The sequence below is a fragment of the Brassica napus genome, chromosome C6 (genome assembly GCF_020379485.1).
Source record: "Brassica napus cultivar Da-Ae chromosome C6, Da-Ae, whole genome shotgun sequence".
Lineage (NCBI taxonomy): Eukaryota > Viridiplantae > Streptophyta > Magnoliopsida > Brassicales > Brassicaceae > Brassica > Brassica napus.
This window is the reverse complement of record NC_063449.1, coordinates 14,137,788-14,157,916: the sequence shown is the minus strand read 5'-3', so window position 1 is coordinate 14,157,916 and position 20,129 is coordinate 14,137,788. Positions and strand designations below refer to the sequence as shown.

General features: G+C 40.1%; 1 protein-coding gene across 3 annotated transcripts; it reads left to right on the top strand.

Annotated features, from left to right (window-relative positions):
• Positions 1–7,950: 7,950 nt before the first annotated feature.
• Positions 7,951–13,926, top strand: LOC106403467 (annexin D1-like). Of its 3 annotated transcripts, none has more exons than XM_048760990.1 (4): positions 7,951–8,386; positions 8,469–8,687; positions 8,780–8,992; positions 9,074–9,601. In XM_048760990.1, the coding sequence occupies exons 1-4, from the start codon at positions 8,159–8,161 to the stop codon at positions 9,110–9,112; spliced, it is 699 nt and encodes a 232-aa protein (XP_048616947.1). In that variant the 5' UTR covers positions 7,951–8,158; the 3' UTR covers positions 9,113–9,601. The 3 variants fall into 3 exon arrangements, with proteins under 3 accessions (XP_048616947.1, XP_048616945.1, XP_048616944.1); XM_048760988.1 differs by having other exon boundaries at positions 8,292–8,386; positions 9,074–13,926; XM_048760987.1 differs by having other exon boundaries at positions 8,292–8,386; positions 8,469–8,992; positions 9,074–13,926.
• Positions 13,927–20,129: the final 6,203 nt, after the last annotated feature.

Here is a 20,129-nt window from a genome sequence, read left to right as displayed (position 1 = left end):
CTCCGGTGGAGGTGCTTGCAAACCGCAGGTGGCAAACCAATACTCCACAAATTGTTCACGGTCAATGGAATGCAATACAAATTCGATCTTTGGAACAATCTCGCCATCTCGAACGCCTAAGCTCTTCGGACCGAAAGAGGAAGGCAATGCATCCTCAGATATTCTCTTCCTTGGAGACATAATGGAAACAACAAATGAACGAAAAGAGAGAAAGATTTTCTACCTTAAGGAAAATTTCTTATGGGAGTAAGCAAGTAAAGAATTTGAAAACGTACTCCACATACTTATAGAGGAAGAAATCTACTATAACTCTCGATGAACATCGGTTTACCCCTTGACTTTCAGCCATTGATTCCGCCTAACTTACTTAACATTAACACCTTGCAAGAACATCACTACGATTCTAGCGAGCTAGGGGCTAACTGTTGGGGTAAAATCGGTCACAACGGAATCGATGTTTAGAAACTACTGCAGAAAACGTTTTCTACCTTTAAAGTAAAAATAATGCGAGAAGTAAAACCTTGTGTGATTTAAAAAAAAAGAGCAAATTAACAAGTTCTCACGAAAGGTATACTTGATCTCTTGAAACGATAACACGACAAACCGCCGCGTCCCGACTTCTAATCGTCTCCGGTCACGCTCCTTCCTCGCCGCCAATGGGCTGCGACACCCTCTCTAGCTGCCAACAGAGGCCATGCTCCTTCCTCGCCGCCAACGGGCTGCCACACCCTCTCTCGCCGCCAACAGGGCGGCCACAGTCCTTCCCTCGCCGCCAACAGGGTGGCCACCCTCCTTCCTCGCCGCCAACTGGTGGCCAAGCCCTCTCTAAAAAGGGCGCCGACGGCCTCTCTAAAAAAGGCGCCGACGCCCTCCCTAAAAAGGGCGCCGACGCCCTCTCTAAAAAGGGCACCGACACCCTCTCTAAAATGGGCGGTGACGCCCTCTCTCTCGTCGCAAACAGGACGGCCACACCTTCTCCTCGTCGCCAACGGGAGGCCACGGCCCTTCCTCACCGCCAATGGGCGGTCACGTATCACCGCCCTCTTCTTTGTCTCCATGTGGCGACAACACCGCACCATCCACATAGTCTCGATCAAACTGATCCTTTTTTCATCTCGCTTGGAGTTCCAGTTGACAAAGACTTGGTTTCTCTTAAAACTTCGAATCAATCGTATAAAACGATAACGGTTAACTCGACACCATTGTTATCTTGACTATACAATTGGTTTTACTGTTTCGTGGAACCAGCGGTATGGGCGCAAACATCTTATGAAAAGTGATTTCTCCTAAAGAAATCGTAAAAATGTTCAAATCGAAAAATGGCACGGGAAGGTCTAAAACTAGGCAAAAGTCCACTTACGATTTAGACGAAAAAGAGTCCAAACTACAATGACCGTTTACTTGATTTTCGTAGAAGATAAATGGAAAAGAAGATTAATGTCAAGTTTCCAGGATAATCATGAATATCGAGGGAATAAGAAAGATTTATGCAAAGAGATAGACTCGAATCAGGGGCAGAAAAGGAAATACGACCGACCTAGGAGGCATATATAAGGAGAGTCAAGGAGGGAGGTGTAGGGACAAAAAGAAATTGACACAGCAACTTATCACTTAGAGCAATTTTAGGCACTTTCATTTTTATCGAGCTGCGACTCAACTAGGTCTTAAGATCATAAGCCTCCAGAATTCGCCGAGGCTTTTACCTATTGTAAACACTCATATTCAGAGTCGGAATAAGATCTTCATTGTTTTACTCTTTACTTCGATTTATTTGACTTTGTTTGCTTTCGTATTTTGAACACTTGACGTTTGGATTAGCAGAAATGCAGGACCTCAGGAAAAGTTAGGGTTTCTTGACTTTTTTCAGATTACGAAAATCGACAGTGCAAATTTCGGTTCTCAAATTATATATTTTCTTTAAAAAGGATTGGTCATTGATAAAAAAAAAGGATAGGTAAAACTGCTAGAATGTGTATCAAAACAATTTATAAAATTAGCTTCCAAATATTATTAAAACGAGAAGATGTAATTTCTCAATGATTCAGAATAAAACACTCCTAAGAACTTAGGAAAGAGTCAAAGACTATCGAACCACAATGGTTATACTGTTTCAATTTAAACATATTTTAATTTTAAATATATTTATTATAACAAACATACATTTTTTCAGTTTCGTAAATAAACATAAATATACAACTAATTCTGGACAGTTATAGCTTTATGCTAAATGTTTTCCATATTTCTATGAATGATTTATAAATTTAAATGGTAAAATCCTGGAATAGCACAGTTTAAAACTCTAGTAGGTGTAATAAATGGATGAACCCTCTTTTTAGATATACAAATAAGGTTTAAAGTATCGTTTTATATCTGTGTGGTTACACATGTATAATGTTGTGGAGTTGTTTTGAACATGGGTCGCTTACCTTTCTAAAGTCAGCATCACTAGATCAAATTAATATTGTATATAACTCATATGTAATTTGATAACATTTGTGATTTGTTTAGATGCATATTATTTGATTTTTATGTGTCTAACTTTAATTTTAGTAAACATTTTGAATATTTTGTTTATATTTTGAAGTTATATACGATATAACCTATGAAACATTATAATTATGTCTTGATCGCATTAATAGTATAAAATGTTTACATGTAATTTACTTTATTATCAAATTTAAATAGATACAATATTTTCTTTTAATATTTTCTTATACTAAATTTATCTTTTGAAATATTAAAATAGACAAACACCGTCAAAACATGAAAATAAATATTTCTAATTTATATTTTATATACAGTATATTTTAATTTATTTAATTACACTCTAAATTTGGAGAGTACATATATTGTTCTTTCTGTTATTAAGATTCAATAATAATTATAAATGGTAATTGAATTAACAATATTTGACATATTTTTATTTAGAATTCCAAATTTATTCTACATGTACTTAATATTAATAATTTCTTATTATTATAAAAGTATGAATTATATAAGATCAAAACCAGTTTGAAAATACAGAATTGTGCTACATATAATCAATTTTATTATTATCAAAAAAATGAATTATTTAAGGCCAAGACTAATATTGGGCTGTACACTAGACTAATTTTAATTATAATTGTTGTACAATTAAAATGGCTTCTCTATTATATTGGCCAGATCTTCTTTTGCCTCCGCTGTCACCTTTGTCTCAAGCTTGTCTCGGGCGTGAGTTCGTCGCTCCTCCCTCTCTCCTCATGTCTTTGTCGCCTCTCCTCTTCACTGTAGCGTCCTTCCCATCCGAAACTCGCAGCTCCTCCACTGCTGACATAGTCCGTCCTCTGCTTCTCATCGACGAAATCTAGTATCCCATGTGATACGTCCTAGATTGAAGGATCACTTTAGCTGGGTGTTGGATATGATCCGAGAAGGCAAATGGTACTTCTGGAACTGAGATGGATTGAAAGGATCGTCAAGAGATGCGGAATGGCTCTTGATATAACCACCTAAGAAAGAATGTAGTGCGTTGGCTAACCACCAAACAACACACAAAGATGAATTGGCTGACCACCAAATCAACAAGCCGGTTCACACCAATGAACTAGCTAAAGAACTCTCTATCTCTCTCACTCAGAGAAAAGAAGAAAACAAAAATAAACTCAAACTTAGACTGATTTTATTCATAGAAGAGTTTACATATTTATAGTAGTTCTAGTCAAAGAGAAATAAAGAAATTGCGGGAAAACAAGGCATAAAAAATAGAAACATTGACTAGAATATTATTAATGAGTCAAAGACTCAGTCGTCCGTGCAGATTGGTCAAGGATGACCCTTCGGCTACTGTCCAGGTTCATCGAACCAGATGCATGCACGGGGTAAAGATAAGGACACGTGCGGGATTGTCTGGATGGTCTGCCGGGTGCGAATGTATGTCCGTCTTCGGGTTCTTCACGACCCAAGCTAAGTCTAGCTCGACTATGGTCCTTAGATGGTCGGGAAAGATGAGCTCTGGTACGGTAAGTTCGGTCGTCTGGTCGTGGTTCCAGCCAATGCTCCTTTCCGGACGTACGCGGGTTGATCTGATACACTGCATGGTCGGTCTGTCTGGTACGTTCGGATGGGTGAACCTCAGTTGAATTGTTCATAACGTCCTGATCTCCATACTGAGCTGATTCCATGTACTGATCCATGGGCTGGGGCACATCATTCCCTCCCTCTTCAAAAAGATTTGTCCTTAAATCTGTAACATTAAAAGGAAAAGGGTTATAAGCAAAATAATCATAATCAGAACATTGCGCACCTTGAGTTTGATTCGGCCTTTGAATGGAAGAAGGTCTTTCTTTGTTTTCTTGATGACCGCGGTTTTGTTATTTATCTGCCCCATCCTGCATTGACACAAAGCTTCCAAGACCAAGGTCATTTGCGCCCATTTCAAAAGCATTCAAAGGACCAGAAAATTCATTCTTGTTCAAAACGTTTTTAGAATCCTTTTCAAGCGGAAAAATCAATTCAGAACTACTTGCCATCGGCTCATGTGCATAGTCATCGAAAGTTGGCAATAAGTCTGAAAATCCTTCCTTTGTCTGGCTCGGTTTCAACATTGTCACTCTCCAAAGTCACCAACGGTTTCTGGTTTTGACACTTGTTAGCATAATGACCGATCCTATGGTATTTGAAACACCTGATAGAATGAGCTTTACTTGTGGTTTTCAAAGCTTTGCTTTTATCAAAATACAACACATTAGCTTTCAAATTGGAATTTGAAAGAGAAGAGAAATTACATTTCTATTTTGGTGCAGAAGAAATGTTGGTGTTTCCCTTATTTTTTAGTTGCTGAATAGCAAAAATTGCCTTATGCAACATCTTCTCCAAGCTGGCATAAGTCTGAAGCTCGTTCCGATCAAGCATATCAGAGTTGCTTCTCTTGGCTTTGGTGAAGGGATGATCACCATTTCTGACCCTCTTCTCATCATCATCTAACATATTTTCTCTCTTCTTTTGGTTTCTTTGTTTATGCACAAAATCAAATCCATTAGAAGCAAACTGATTCTTATCTCCAAAAATCAATTGCCTTTTTCAAACACAGTTTTAAAAGGGTAAAAAACGTCTTGTTGTGGTTTTGAAGCCTGATTTGATTTCTTGTGAAGTCCAAACATCCTGAAAAACACTTAACCAAAGAGTTAGCAAATAAAAATCCTCACACTCTCAAAGTGTTTAGCTCACGATTTTTAGGTGACCACTCAGAGTTCTTTTCACTGGTTCAAAGGATGATAGGCAGTCAAAATTCAGCAATCACAACCCAAAATAACTTTTAAGGGTAAAGAGAGAGAGAAAGATGAAAAGATTTTTATGTGGATCCGCCTTAACTGTCCTAAGGCTGGGTTTCTCTTCAGCCAGAAGGATTTCTCTTCAGCCAGAAGGATTTCTCTTCAGAAGTAATTCAAACCAAAAACGTTTACTCTTTTTTTTATCGTCTTTTTTTTTTAAAGCGATCACAAGGGAGTAAAGGTACAGCTCGGATCCAACAAGAAATAATAAAAGAAATTTGTGGAGATATGAGAAGATGAAAATATGAAATGAAAACAAACCAGCCAAAGTGGCTCTGATACCACTTGATACGTCCTAGATTGAAGGATCACTTTAGCTGGGTGTTGGATATGATCCGAGAAGGAAAATGGCACTTCTGGAACTGAGATGGATTGAAAGGATCGTCAATATGCGGAATGGCTCTTGATATACCCACGATCTAAGGCTAACCACCTAAGAAAGAATGTAATGCGTTGGCTAACCACCAAACAACACACAAAGATAAATTGGCTGACCACCAAATCAACAAGCCGGTTCACGCCAATGAACTAGCTAAAGAACTCTCTCTCTCACTCAGAGAAAAGAAGAAAACAAAAGTAAACTCAAACTTAGACTGATTGTATTCACAGAAGAGTTTACATAGTTATAGTAGTTCTAGTCAAAGAGAAATAAAGAAGAGTTTACATAGTTATTGTGGGAAAACAAAGCATAGAAAATAGAAACATCGACTAGAATATTATTAATGAGTCAAAGACTCAGTCTTCCGTGCAGATTGGTCAAGGATGACCCTTCGGCTACTGTCCAGGTTCATCGAACCAGATGCATGCATAGGGTAAAGATAAGGACACGTGCGGGATTGTCTGGATGGTCCGCCGGGTGGGAAAGTATGTCCATCTTCGGGTTCTTCACGACCCAAGCTAAGTCTGGCTCGACTATGGTCTTTAGATGGTCGGGAAAGACGAGCTCTGGTACGGTAAGTTAGGTCATCTGGTCGTGGGTCCAGCCAAAGCTCCTTTCTGGACGTACGCAGGTTGATCCGGTACACTGCACGGTCGGTCTTTCTGGTACGGTCGGATGGGCGAACCTCAGTTGAATTGTTCAAAACGTCCTGATCTCAATACTGAGCTGGTTCCATGTACTGATTCATGGGCTGGGGCACATCACTAGGACTTCAGTATTTGTTCGTCTCTTTCTAGCATATGCTTTTCAACCTCCTCCTCTACATACGTCTCCTCCTCTGCCAGATAAAGTCAATCCCGGACCGGTTCCGTCATGCTGCATCCCATCTTTATCTCACTAGAGTCTATATCTGACGTCTCGCATCGGCACCGCCTTACCCTCTCCAAGCGAGCGCTGCGGATCCGCCACCGTTGGTACTAGTTCCTCTCCACGTGCCATTTCCAAACAAAATGAGGTCAAACGTCAAGTCTCGTCTACATGGATTTGGGCTGTATTCGAAATGGCCTTTTAGCCCTAACTGCAGATTCAAACATGCCCATTTCTTAATGGGTCTTTTACCCATATTCATTATTAATTTCAACAATGATTTCAGTGTCCAATGTAGGCAGAAAAGGTGAGACACCGTAGCTTCTCTACAAATCCTCGTCAAGTAGCACTTGAGTCATTGCTCCTCCTCCAAAGCTTTCTACCGCGAATTACTTCTGAATATAAAATTCAATAAAAAATCCTATTTTAGAACCATAGTATTTCGTTATTCGTTGGAAGTTGTCCACGGTCTGTCGTTTAGTCTCATTTTACAAGGTTCACCTAGCCCAAAACCGTGATATTGTGCTTAATTTGAATCCACTATTCTTCCAGCCATCACAGGTCAGTAGAGATTTCATTGTCTCTGTTTTATTTCTTTTGAAAATTAGAGTCAAATCTAGGCAGAGGATGCTGTTTTCTACAGCTCTTAGCTATGTTTCTAGAATCACGCACCTGCTCTTATTGGCTAACAGCCTTCATCTTCAACAAAGTTCTACTGCGACTCGGGAATAGCTCATCCTCCACTGTTCCTATCAGATACATACTTTTAATTGAAGCAAATGAGAGTATGTCATCATCAGTGTTGGTATATATCAATCGTTATCAAATAAATTGTCTACTCTAACCCTATCCATGACGACATCCACAATAACTTGAGCCTTGACCACAAACATCCTAACCCTTAACAAATTCTAATCCACAACCATCCTAAAAATAAACTGTCTACTCTAACTCCATCGATAACCACATCCACTCTAACTTGAGTCATAAACACAACCATCCTAACCATGACCTCATCCATGACCATTTCCACCCTAATCCCATCCATGACCCTATCCATCCTCACCCCATCCATAACCATACCTCTGTCTAAGACAACCAATCTACCATTAACCATAACCCCAAGAACGACCTATTTAAGTCCAACAACTCTGTCCACCCCAACTCATGTTGTCAATACCCATGCATTTATCATGTCTGACCACATGTGTCTAACCACAAAACATTTGTGTTAGCTTGCTTAATTTACCGACAACCACATTTTCTAATTGATTACTAACATGACACCAATTTAAGTTAAGTTTGACCACAACTCTTTATCCTAGAGCTTCTGTTTTTATCAAGGGTAAATTCGTCATAATAAACCAAGAAGATAAGACCAAAATGCAATTCGAGCACAGAATACATTAAAGTGAAAGACTATAAGCCTAAAGTATGTTAAACTGTTAAGTTCTTTTTTTTTTGCTCACAATCATATGGGATGAATAATCATCATTTTTAATCATCATATAGCACGGGAAAGATCCAACTTATGGGGAGACAGAACTTAAGGAGGCGTTAGACATAATTACACTCGGAACTGGAAGCGCTAAAATGGGCAATGGAGAGTATGCTTCAGCATTCAACATGTCAAAGATTTGGAACAGATTGCAAGGACCTGATTGCAATGATAAAAGACCCCCAAACATGCCAAACTTCTCAACTGAGCTGGAAGTCATTCAAATTCTTCAGATGTGTTTTTCGGACTTCAAGATCAGATACATACCATGAATCCTTTGGAGAGGATCTTCTTAAGAGTCTTGAGAAGGAACTTACAAGCGACTTCGAGGTACTATGATTTACCAAATTTCCAAACTTTTTTTGGGAAAAATTTACAAGTGTCTTAATATGTTTTCTTCCTTCATGGATAGAGAGCCATCTTGCTCTGGACTCTTGAACCGGGTGAACATGATGCGTTATTGGTTAATGAAGCTACCAAAAGATTGACTTCAAGCAACCAAGTGGTTATGGAAGTAGCTTGCACTAGGACCTCTATGCAGCTGCTTCACGCTAGGCAAGCTTACCACGCTCGCTTCAAGAAGTCTATTGAAGAGGATGTCGCTCACCACACCACCGGTGACTTCAAAAAGGTCATAATAATCCCATTGAATGTTCATGTTTCTTCTTATGAGACAATGCTACTACTTGAAACAGTTATTTGAGCTGTATGTTTCTTTTGCAGCTTTTGGTTTCTCTTGTTAGCTCATACAGGTACGAAGAGGAAGAGGTAAACATGACATTGGCAAAGCAAGAGGCTAAGCTAATTCATGAGAAAATCAAGGACAAGCATTACAATGATGAAGATATCATAAGGATTTTGTCCACAAGGAGAAAAGCACAGATCAATGCTACTTTCAATCGCTATCAAGATAATCACGGCGAGGAAATCCTCAAGGTGGAAGGCTAAACTGTTCATTTTAAGCTTCTTGTTTTTTTTCGATAATAATCCTAAACTCTTCTTGGTTTTTCATCCTAGAGAGCCTTGAGGAAGGAGATGATGACGACAAGTTCCTAGGGCTGTTGAGGTCAACCATTCAATGATTGACAAGACCAGAGCTTTACTTTGTGGATGTTCTTCGTTCAGAGATCAACAAAACGGGAACAGACGAAGGAGCCCTCACTAGGATTGTGACCACAAGAGCTGAGATTGACTTGAAAGTCATTGGACAAGAGTACCAAAGAAGGAACAGCATTCCATTGGAGAAAGCCATTACCAAAGACACTCGTGGAGATTACGAGAAGATGCTCATCGCACTTCTCGGTGAAGATGATGCTTAATCATACAATCCTCCACAGAGAAACAAAAGCTTCTCTAGCTTCTGTTTTCTCTCATCTTTCTCTACCTCTCTTTTCTTGAAACCGTTTCATTCTGTTCTTTGAAAACTTGCTTGTTGTTTCTGTTGTGTTTTGAGTTTCCAAATAATGCATAAGAGAGAGAGAGAGAAAACCATTGTGGTCTCTTAAGTTTATATAAAAGATACATGACTTTAAAAGTTGTTTTCTACATGGAAAAAGGACACAGGCAAGAGAAAAGATCAGTGTCTGTTAAAAAAAGAAAAAAAAAATCCTATAAGATCTTGAAACACAAACTCAACAACATTTTTGTGTCACTTTGAGGCCACTGAGCGTTACGTGACGAGGAAGAATATAAATGAGGAGAAGAGAAAGGAGGGAAACGTTGCTGACATGGCAGATTCAAATGAAGTCATCGAAGATAAGGGATTGAGCAAACACTCTCTTTCGTTTAGAGTCTTTGCCGTTATTGTTGAGTCTATTAAATAAGCAACGGATTGTGAGACTTGAGGAGAAGACAAAAAGGGTTAGGCCATCATTTCTCATTTGCTTTCATAATACAAGTATCGATTTCGTGTTGATTGATTGTAATCGAGTTTGTGTACAGAGATCAGTAGTTCACACTATCAATTGGTGCGGTGAGCAATCACGATGGCGTTTGTATCGTCTTCTGACGATCGGCTGGATCATTTCGAGAGATCGGTGGATGAGCTAGAGAAGAAGGTTGATGTGATTTACAGTGGCTGGGAGAAGCTTAGGAAGGCTAACGATGAGACGGATGGACGGACCGGAGCGATCGAAACACATCTTGGATCAGTCGAACATCATTTACAACGAATCGCAGTCGCAATAGAGAAGATCAAATCTCGCTCGAGTCCTACGAGACCACACGGGAAACACATTTCTGGATCTTCCAATTTTCAACCTCAGGTACGCGATTTCGCGAACAATCCGGAAGATCAGTCATTCGGTTATCGGAGAGTGCTAGCCGCGAAACTCTGTTAAGGAAGATCGAACTTCCGGAGTTTGATGGATCAATGCCTTATTGCTGGATCCGGAAGGTTGAGAGATATTTTCGTGCAGCAAACTATAGCGAAGAGCAGAAGTTGAAGTTGGTTACTTTGAGCTTAAATGGTTAAGTTTTAAACTGGTTCTTGTGGGAGTCAGATGAGGAGTCATTTCGGAGCTGGTTTCAGACAAAGGATGCTGGAGCGCTTTGCAGAGTCAATCGACGACGAATCTCGTAACAAGCTTTGTGCGTTGAACAAACTGGATCCGTGAGGCAGTATGTCAAGGCATTTGAAGAGCTGATAACTCAAGTTAAAGGGATTGATGAGCCTAATTTGATCAGCAAGTTTTATACTGGATTGAAGCCTGAGATGCAGCAAGTTATCAAGTTGAAGGAGCCCAAGGGGTTGAGAAACCTCATTGCAGTGGTTGTTAAGATGGAAGCAAGTACTTTCTGTCAAGTCATGAGTACTGGCCATAAGCCAGAGGAGTACCAGAAGTTCAAACCTCAGAGGGGTAATGGCAATTCTTTTCCCCGTACGACGCAGCATAATGTTCAGCATTCGGCTGATGAGAAACTAAAGCAGGGAGACAAGAACAAACAAAGAATGAAGAGACCAAGATTGCATTTGTCTCCGAGTGAGTTGGCTGAATTGAAGGGGCTGAAGCTTTGTTTCCAATGCAAGACCAAATGGTTTCGAGGTCATGTTTGTGCCAATCTTGAGCTACATATACTTACGATAATGGAAGGTGTGGAGATAGAAGTATTACCTGATTATGACGATGAAGAAGTTGCAGAACATGAAGATCAGTCTCCACAGTTGATGGAGATTTCCCTAAACGCCTACTTCGGTATTGAGTCTCCAACAACCACTAAGCTGCGCGGTAAAATTGGGAAATATACTGTGGTAGTTCTATTGGATAGTGGAGCAACACACAACTTTGTTATTCCACAACTGGTTGCTAAAGTAGGGGTAGCCTTGAACAAGAACTCAAACCTACAAATTATTTTGGGGACAGGGGTGACAGTCAGTGGAGTTGGCATTTGTACCGATGGAAAGTTAGCGTTGCAACATTTGGATTTCACGTTGGACTTTATATCATTGGAGTTAGGAAAGGTGGATGTTGTGCTTGGAATGCAGTGGCTTCGTACTCTAGGCGAGTGTGAAGTAAACTGGCTGATGCAGGAATGGAGTTTCATTTATAATGGGAAGAGAGAGATGTTAGTGGGTGAACTTGACTTACATAGACCTACGACATCCTTCTCATTGATCACACATGATGATGGACAGTTGGCTGTACCAAGGGAGTCTTGGTTACATTCTGTAGCAGCAACTCCTAAACCACTAAAAGTTTCAGCGTACGTAGAGAAGGTGCGTGATGAGTTTGTGTTTGTTTTCTCACAACCTCAAGGAATACCACCAGTGAGGGGTAGAGAGCACGCTATTTTTCTCAAACCAGGAACCACTACTATCAACGTCAGGCCTTATAGGTACCCACAAGCTCATAAAGACGCAATGACTAAGATGGTAACAGAGATGTTGGCTAAAGGGTTGATTCGAGCGAGTAGAAGTTCATTCTCCAGTCCAGTTCTCTTGGTAAAGAAGCAAGACAAGTCATGGCGTTTCTGTGTCGACTACCGCGCTTTAAACCAATCAACAGTGTCTGACAAATCCCTGTACCAATGATTGATCAATTGCTTGATGAGTTGAATGGTGCTGTGATATTCTCGAAGATGGACTTGACAGCAGGGTTTCATCAGATTCGTATGGAGGAAAGAGATGTGCCTAAGACAGCTTTCAGACCACATGATGGCCATTATGAGTTCTTGGTGATGCCTTTTGGCCTCACTAATGCTTCATCAACGTTTCAGTCCCTCATGAACAATCTGTTCCGACCTTTCTTGTGAAAATTCGTGCTCGTCTTCTTTGATGACGTTTTGATATATAGCAGAAGCGAGCAAGAACATATCGAACACTTGCGGTTGGTTCTACAGGTTTTTGAGAAGCATCAACTCTTTGCAAATAAGAAGAAGTTTTTATTTGCTCAGAGCCAAGTGGAGTACCTTGGCCATATGATCTCTGCATCTGGTGTCTCTACTGATAAGTTGAAAATAGAGGTGATGCGGGATTGGCCAACTCTGAAGAACGTTAAGCAACTTCGCGGTTTTCTTGGCCTCACAAGCTAGGCGGTTCGTTAAGGGTTACGGTACCTTGGCATGGCCGTTAACAGATTTACTGAAAACTGACAACTTTTGTTGGACTCCGGGAGCTCAGAGTTCGTTTGATGAGTTGAAGAAGGCAATGCTCTCTGCTCCGGTGCTAGCTCTTCCAGATTTCACAAAAATGTTTGTCATTGAGTGTGATGCTTCAGGGTTCGGAATCGGCGCAGTGTTGATGCATGATTCTCGCTTATTGCTTACTTTAGCCGAGAGCAGCTTAAGCCAATCTACGAAAGGGAGCTTATGGCAGTGGTGTTAGCTACACGTAAATGGAAACATTATCTTTTGGGGAGAAGGTTTTTTGTTCATACTGACCAAAAGAGCCTCAAGTTCTTTCTGGAACAACGGGATGTTAGTATGGAGTACCAAAAGTGGCTGATCAAGCTTTTGGGTTATGAGTTTGATATAGTGTATAAGCCGGGGATTCAAAACAAGGCTGCATATGGATTATCACATATTGAGCACCAGACCCAAGAGGTTTATACGGTTGACTCTGGTAACACTTCGGTTATGGCTCTCACAGTACCTACTACTTTGCAGTTACATGATTTACTCAAAGAAATAGCGGATACCATTGCTATTCATAAGCTATCTCAACGAGTTAAGGAGGGTACAGAACAGAGGACTGGTTTTAAACTTCGTAATGGGAAGTTGTGGTATAAAGGCAAGCTGCTTATCCCTTCAACGTCGAGTTTCATTCCAACAATACTACATGAGTGTCATGACGGTTTACAAGGTATGCATTCAGGGGATTTGAAAACTCTTAAGCGGATTCAGCAGTAGTTCTATTGGGAGGGTATGCTTAAGACGGTTCAGAAATATGTTTCAGACTGTCATGTGTGCCAGACACACAAATATTCTACCTTGTGCCCTGCTGGATTGCTGCAGCAACTTCCTATTCCTTTAGCTGTTTAAGAGGATCTCTCAATGGATTTTGTTGAAGGCTTGCCTACTTCTCAGGGTTACAACGTGATCTTTGTCGTTGTTGATAGACTGAGCAAGTATTCCCACTTTATTGGCCTCAAGCACCCATTTCAGGCTAAGGATGTCGCGCAAAAGTTCATCTCTAACATCGTTAAGCTGCATGGATTTCCCAAGTCTATAGTCTCTGATCGTGATAATGTTTTTCTAAGCACATTCTGGAAAGAACTTTTCCGTTTGGCCGAGACACATTTGAAGTTCAGTACAGCTTTTCATCCTCAAACGGATGGACATATGGAGGTCCTAAACAGATGCATAGAGACATATCTTCGCTGCTTTGCCTCTTCACACCCTCGGACCTGGTACAAGTTCTTGGATTGGGCTGAAATTTGGTACACATCCCTAAAGGCTACTCCTTTCAAAGTCGTATATGGTCATGATCCTCCTGCTCTGATAAAGTATGAAGCTGGCTCGACACAAAACTATGACTTGGAATTGATGCTGAAAGAAAGAGACGCTATGTTGGAAGAGATAAAGGGCCATTTGGCGCATGCTCAACAGTTAATGAAGAACAGTGCATACAAAAATAGCAGAGAAGTAGAGTTCATGGTTGGTGATTGGGTTTACCTTACACTGCGTCCAGACCGTCAACAGTCGGTCGCCCGTCGTGTATGTCAGAAGCTTTCTGCTAAATATTTCAGTCCTTATGCGGTTTTGGAGAAGGTTGGGAAGGCTTCATATCGATTGGCTTTAACGGATGAGACGAAGATACATCCCGTTTTCCACGTCTCTCAGCTTAAAGCGGTGTTGGGAAATCATCACCAAGTACTCCCATTACCACTATCTCCTACAGGCCTTGATGACATTGCGATAGCGCCTGAGGAAGTTTTGGAGACACGTTATAGTGAGCGAGGTAGCTTGGAGTTTTTGGTTCAATGGCAGGGACTTCCTTCGTCTGAACAATCTTGGGCTTTATGCACGGAGTTCCGTACTCAATTCCATGAATTCAAGCTTGGGGACAAGCTTAGTTTCGAAACCGGGGTATTGATAGGCCACAACAGCGTTACATGAGGAGGAAGAATAGAAATGAGGAGAAGAGAAAGGAGGGAAGCGACGCTGACGTGGCAGATTCAAATGAAGTGATCGAAGATAAGGATTGAGCAAATACTCTCTTACGTTTAGAGTCTTTGCCGTTATTGTTGTTGAGTCTATTAAATAAGCAACAGATTGTGAGACGGGAGTTTAGCTTGTATTTTGTAATGTGAGTCGTGAGACTTGAGGAGAAGACGATTGGGTTAGGCCATCATTTCTCATTTGCTTTCATTATACAAGTATCGATTTCATGTTGATTGATTGTGATCGAGTTTGTTTACAGAGATCAGTAGTTCAAACTCTATCACACTTCTTCAATATAGTCTTCAAGAATCAAAAGAAGCAGTTTCTATGTTAAAGCCTATATGATCTTAAACAGTTAAACCTAAGAACCACAGTCAGGTTGTGTTTTTACAAGATATTTCTGTATTACTATGTTTGAATTTGGACTGACTTTAGTTACAGAGAGAGCGGTTTGGATAACATAGTTTCCAAAAAGATCCAGTAAGCGATAATTTAAAGTTTGTAACACGAGAAAAGCTCCCGGATAATCGCAAGCATTGCCATAATGCTTTCTAAACTGGATCGCTGCTGGAACATTTTGCTTTATTAGGTACTGCACCGCATAGTTTTTGCCTAGTTCCACCAAACCAAAATAGAGTTTTTCACACTGTTACCAAATTATATTAAATCAAAAATCAATTTACCCAAATCCATATTGAGAAAGACATCCTCAGATCTCTAGAAAAGAAATGCTCCAATGACTTGTATATTGCAAAAATAACCACAATAATAATTAGTTATTAATTATAAAAGTAATTAATGATATTAATAAACAATATTTATCTGGAAGTGCTTTATGTATATTTGTTGGAAGTAGTTTAGGAAATACAAATGGAAGTAGTTGCATAGATACATGATAATCATGATTCTTCATCCAAGAGAACATTTGACTTTTTTTCAACACATCTTGAAAGATTTGAAACATAACCATCGGAAACCTCATTTTAGATGCTACTCAGTTCAATAACACCGACTTTTCTTCTGATGAAAATCTGAAAATGGGAGCTGGCATTTTTCATTGGTTTTGGATATGTAACGCTCTTCTTGGACAAAAGGCAGGTAAATCCAACCTTGATCTCTTTTGTCTTCACTTGGACGTTCAATATCGTATATATAATGTTGTCAAAAAAAATTCTCTATATTGTTTGATTTGGCGCTTGATTAGAATACCTAGATTTGTTTCTTGGTAGATTGGGGTAAAGAAAGAGAACATCCAAATCGACCATGGAAAAAGTGAGTAAGAACATTCCTATCTTATGCTGACAGCCTCGTCGAGCCATGTCAAATTGGCGGTCAAAACCCAATCCAAATACTTCACTCCTTGTTTATGCCTCCTCCAGCTCCCATTCATTTCATTGAGACACTTATGATGAATATGAAGAAAGTGAAGCCATCGAAGAAATCCAAAAATGGAGAATATGCTATGGTGACTGACGGGGCTACTGCACAGACAATGTAGACCTGTCGGATATCCTGAAAAGAGTGCAAAGGCTTATCAAGGGGCTGATTAGACCATCGATGAAGGTGAATTGGAACCTCAAGCACACGAATCTGTGATGGAGCCAATTTTCTAGAATCGGCAAAACACATTTTTGCTGTAAGGATTGTCCAGCCACTGTCGGAAAGGGTGAGGGCTAAAGTGAATGATAACGTGACTTTTAAATATGCTTCAGATAACGTGCCTTTTGTTGATGGCCTCGAAGCTCCTGTCTAGTTCTTTTGACAGACTAAAGCAGGTTTAAGTAAGTAACGTAGTTCTTATTTTTAGCTCCTCATCGTATGTTAGTTAATCACTAATTTACTTTGTTATTCTTTTCTTCAGTATGCCCTTTATATCAACTGGATGTTTCTGACTATGAATCTGTTTTGAAAAAGAAAGAAGCTGACGTTCAGAGCACTATTAGTTTTGCCTACATGAAGACTGAACGTTACAATAAATTCAAGGAGGATCTTTAAGTCTTAAAAGAGTGTATTGTTACTGTGGTTGTGAAAAGAATCAGGCGATTGCTGAGTTAAAATTGGCCAATGTGAAGCTTATCGAGTTATCAAAGCAGCTGGAGGACTCTAAGGTTGTTGTCTCGGAGCTGGAATCATAGAGGGATGCTCTTGTCGAGAAGCTGAAATTCCAGACTGAGCGACTGAGATGGTCTCTCGATGAATGGGTCGTCAAAGAGCGAGAGCGAGTTGCAACTGAGATGTCTAATAAATTCCAAGCTCGTATGAGAACTGCCATAAGTACATGGCAGAACAAGAAATCCGCAATCCTAAGATGCTCTTTTTGAGTCAAGCGTTTGGGACCTAGCAATGCTTGGAGAAGATTATTGGTAAGGGGTTTGCAAGTTCAAAAGGAGATAATGGATCAGCTTTGTAATACCCCGTCTACAAAAAAAAAATACAAAGAGAGAAGATTTAGAAGATCAAATAAGATGGATGGTGTTCCGTGGATGGAATTCCATGGATGGTTCTATGGATGGTGTTCCATGGATGGTTCTATAGATGGTGTTCTGTGGATGGACTTCCATGGATGGCTCTGTGGATGGACTTCCATGGATGGTTATGTGGATGTTGTTGTTCAGTGGATGGAATTTAGTAAATTAGTCATGTGAGTTGCAACTGGTTGCTTGCTTGATTATTTAGATGATCATGTGATGGAGATAAGGTGATTGATTTCCTTGCTTCTTCATTAAAAAGACATATGCTTCTTATAAATTGCTTGGTCTGCTTGCTCATTAAAGATCACATGCAAATCACAAGGTGCATGCTTGCTTCCTTGCTGAACCAGGACATGTGAGGAACATATGTTTGAGTAATGCTTTTTTTCATAAGAAGGAAATGACAGCAGCTCATTGCTGAGAATGATGAAGCAGCTCTCCACTTCTCCTCACCCAGTCCTATTTTGTGATGAGATTGATGAAGCAGCTCTCCACATGTCTGCTCACTATCTTGCTTTGTGTAAAGATAAAACCCTCAGATGAAGTAACTACTATGTTATAAATACCTTCTTCTCTCCTCTGGATGTCCTGTAATAGCCATATATACTAGAGAAAAATCAGTCATAGTTTGAGAGAAAAATCAGAGAGAAAAATCAGAAGAAAAATCAGAGAAAGGTGTGATGAATTCTGCTTGTCCTTCACACCTCAGCCTGAACTTGTTGAAGACCAGAAGATTATCAGTACAGAATCAAGACGAAGGCTTGGAATGGTTAAGAAGGGTTTGGTCAAAATCTGGAATAAAAGAGTCAAGTCACATCGGTTAATCACAGTGAGTCACGGTTAATTGTTTGTTAATAAATTTTAATGCAGGATCCTGACATCGGAGACGGTTTCTGAGCTATGAAAGCCGGACCGGTCTAGAAGACAGTTTGTGGTTCCAAGGCTTGAGATGATATCTAGGCTAAGTGGATAGGAAGACTAGTCTAAGCACTTGGGTTATTGTGATTATGTGATTATTGTATGTTGTAATGGTATATACCTCGTGTTGGTACTGTTGTGTGAGAATCTCGTGGTGGTTCTAGTAGTAGTTTGTCGGTCATTGCTTCCTCAAATGGTACCACTAAGCCGGTCGTGGTCCGGAAAGTGGTGGGCGCAGTTTAACTTGGCTTGATCTCCAAGGTCGACTGTCACACGTGGATGTGACAGCCTCCGACGAGTCCGATAGAGGACCGGGGCATGGCGATTCCGATTGAGGGCCGTGACCGGGCGATTCCCGAGCTCCTACGCCTGTGTGGTATAATAGTGAAAGGATTACCGGTGTCCCTTGTGTGGAGGAAGAATGATTCTGTCGGGCCCTAGGATTATATATATTTGATTGATGTGTGACACTCTGGAAGGGTGTTCAATTTATTATGGTTTAATGGTTTACTGCTTTAATTGTGTATACTCCAATAGTTTGAATACTGATTGATGAACTATCCGTCTTACTTGTGTTTAGGGTTGGGTTTTGGGATGACGAGTAGTTGTATATGCTAGATAGGGAACCCTGGCTCACTGAGTGAAACTAGTTCACTCACTCCTCACATCCTTTTGTAGGAGACCAGTAGAAAGGACCGTAGCACTCGCGGAACTGTAAGGGCTGGTGTAGATTAGACATCTTTTGCTAAATACTCGTTTTCAAGATATATGAATGTATGTTTTACTTTCAGCTGCGTCGATGGACCTTCTGTATAATATTTTGGGCTTGTGAACTTCATGTTTTATATATGAATAAAATATGTTTTATATTCGTGGTTTATTGAATCTGATATTAGGTTAGTCCAACCTAACACAACTCTATGAATCGGTACGAGTTGCAAAGCCTCCGGCCAAAGATTAGAGGAACCAGTTTTGAATGGATATTCCGGGTTACAGAATAATGTTTTGTGATTTGGAAAGTATATTCTCAACCCGTTGTAACATCTCCGGACTTGGCTGAGGAAGGTCGTTTGGGCATGTTCTTGTTTGATTGTTGCCTGATAAGCCATGGATTTTATCCACTTTTAGCCATGGTTTATAAGTGTTTTAATAACTAATTACTATTATTCTAGAGTCCATTTAGTATATTTATAGGATCATGAGTGATTTGGAAGAAAGTGATGATTTTGGAGCAATTTAGAGATAATTGGACAGAGCATCCGAGCCGACATCCGAGCCGACCATCGAGCAAGACCAGCGGTCAACATTTAGAAGAAATAATCGATCGATGCACATCCTGTGACATCGATCGACAGCGAAGCGCGCAGAAGCCCGTTTGGTTCCAGCCGACTTAGAGCCCAAGACTTCACCAATTTGCAAGATTACCCCTAACGAGTTTTAACCTAATATATATAGCTTGCCAATATGTTAGAGGCAAATTGTGCTTTCTTGTTTTCTTATTTTCACAGCAAAGGTTTTCTAGGGTTTTAGTAGAGTTGGAAAGAAGGTCCAAAGAGATTTGTGATTGGAACTCCATTAATATATATCTATTTATCTATTCAGTTTTTATACCTAGTTGTTGTTATGAATTGCATAGCCATGCCTGAGTAGTTCTATTGTTAGGTTTAGGGTTAAATAGGTTATGAGGGATTAACCCAAACTATAGATTGCTAAGTTGTGATATTCATCATTAGGATTGTCATTAAATCGTGTTTCTAGTTTAGCTAGCTAGAATCTTGATCTAGGAATTGTAAACTCAAGTCATCACTTGCATCTCACCCTGAATCCATCCTAATTGAACTAGGATTCTAGAGTAAAGTGAGAGCTGATCTAGGAAGCCTAGTGAGCACATTCAAACCACGTGTAAAGCTTGACTAAGAACGCGTCGATCGATATTCCTATAGAATAATCGATCGATGGTACAACAAGTGTATCGATCGATATTCCTCTAGAATCATCGATCGACACTTATATCTGCTCAATAGACAAACCTAGAAAACGAACGCCGATCGGTTTGTTTATAAGTGTTTGAGCTCTATAATATC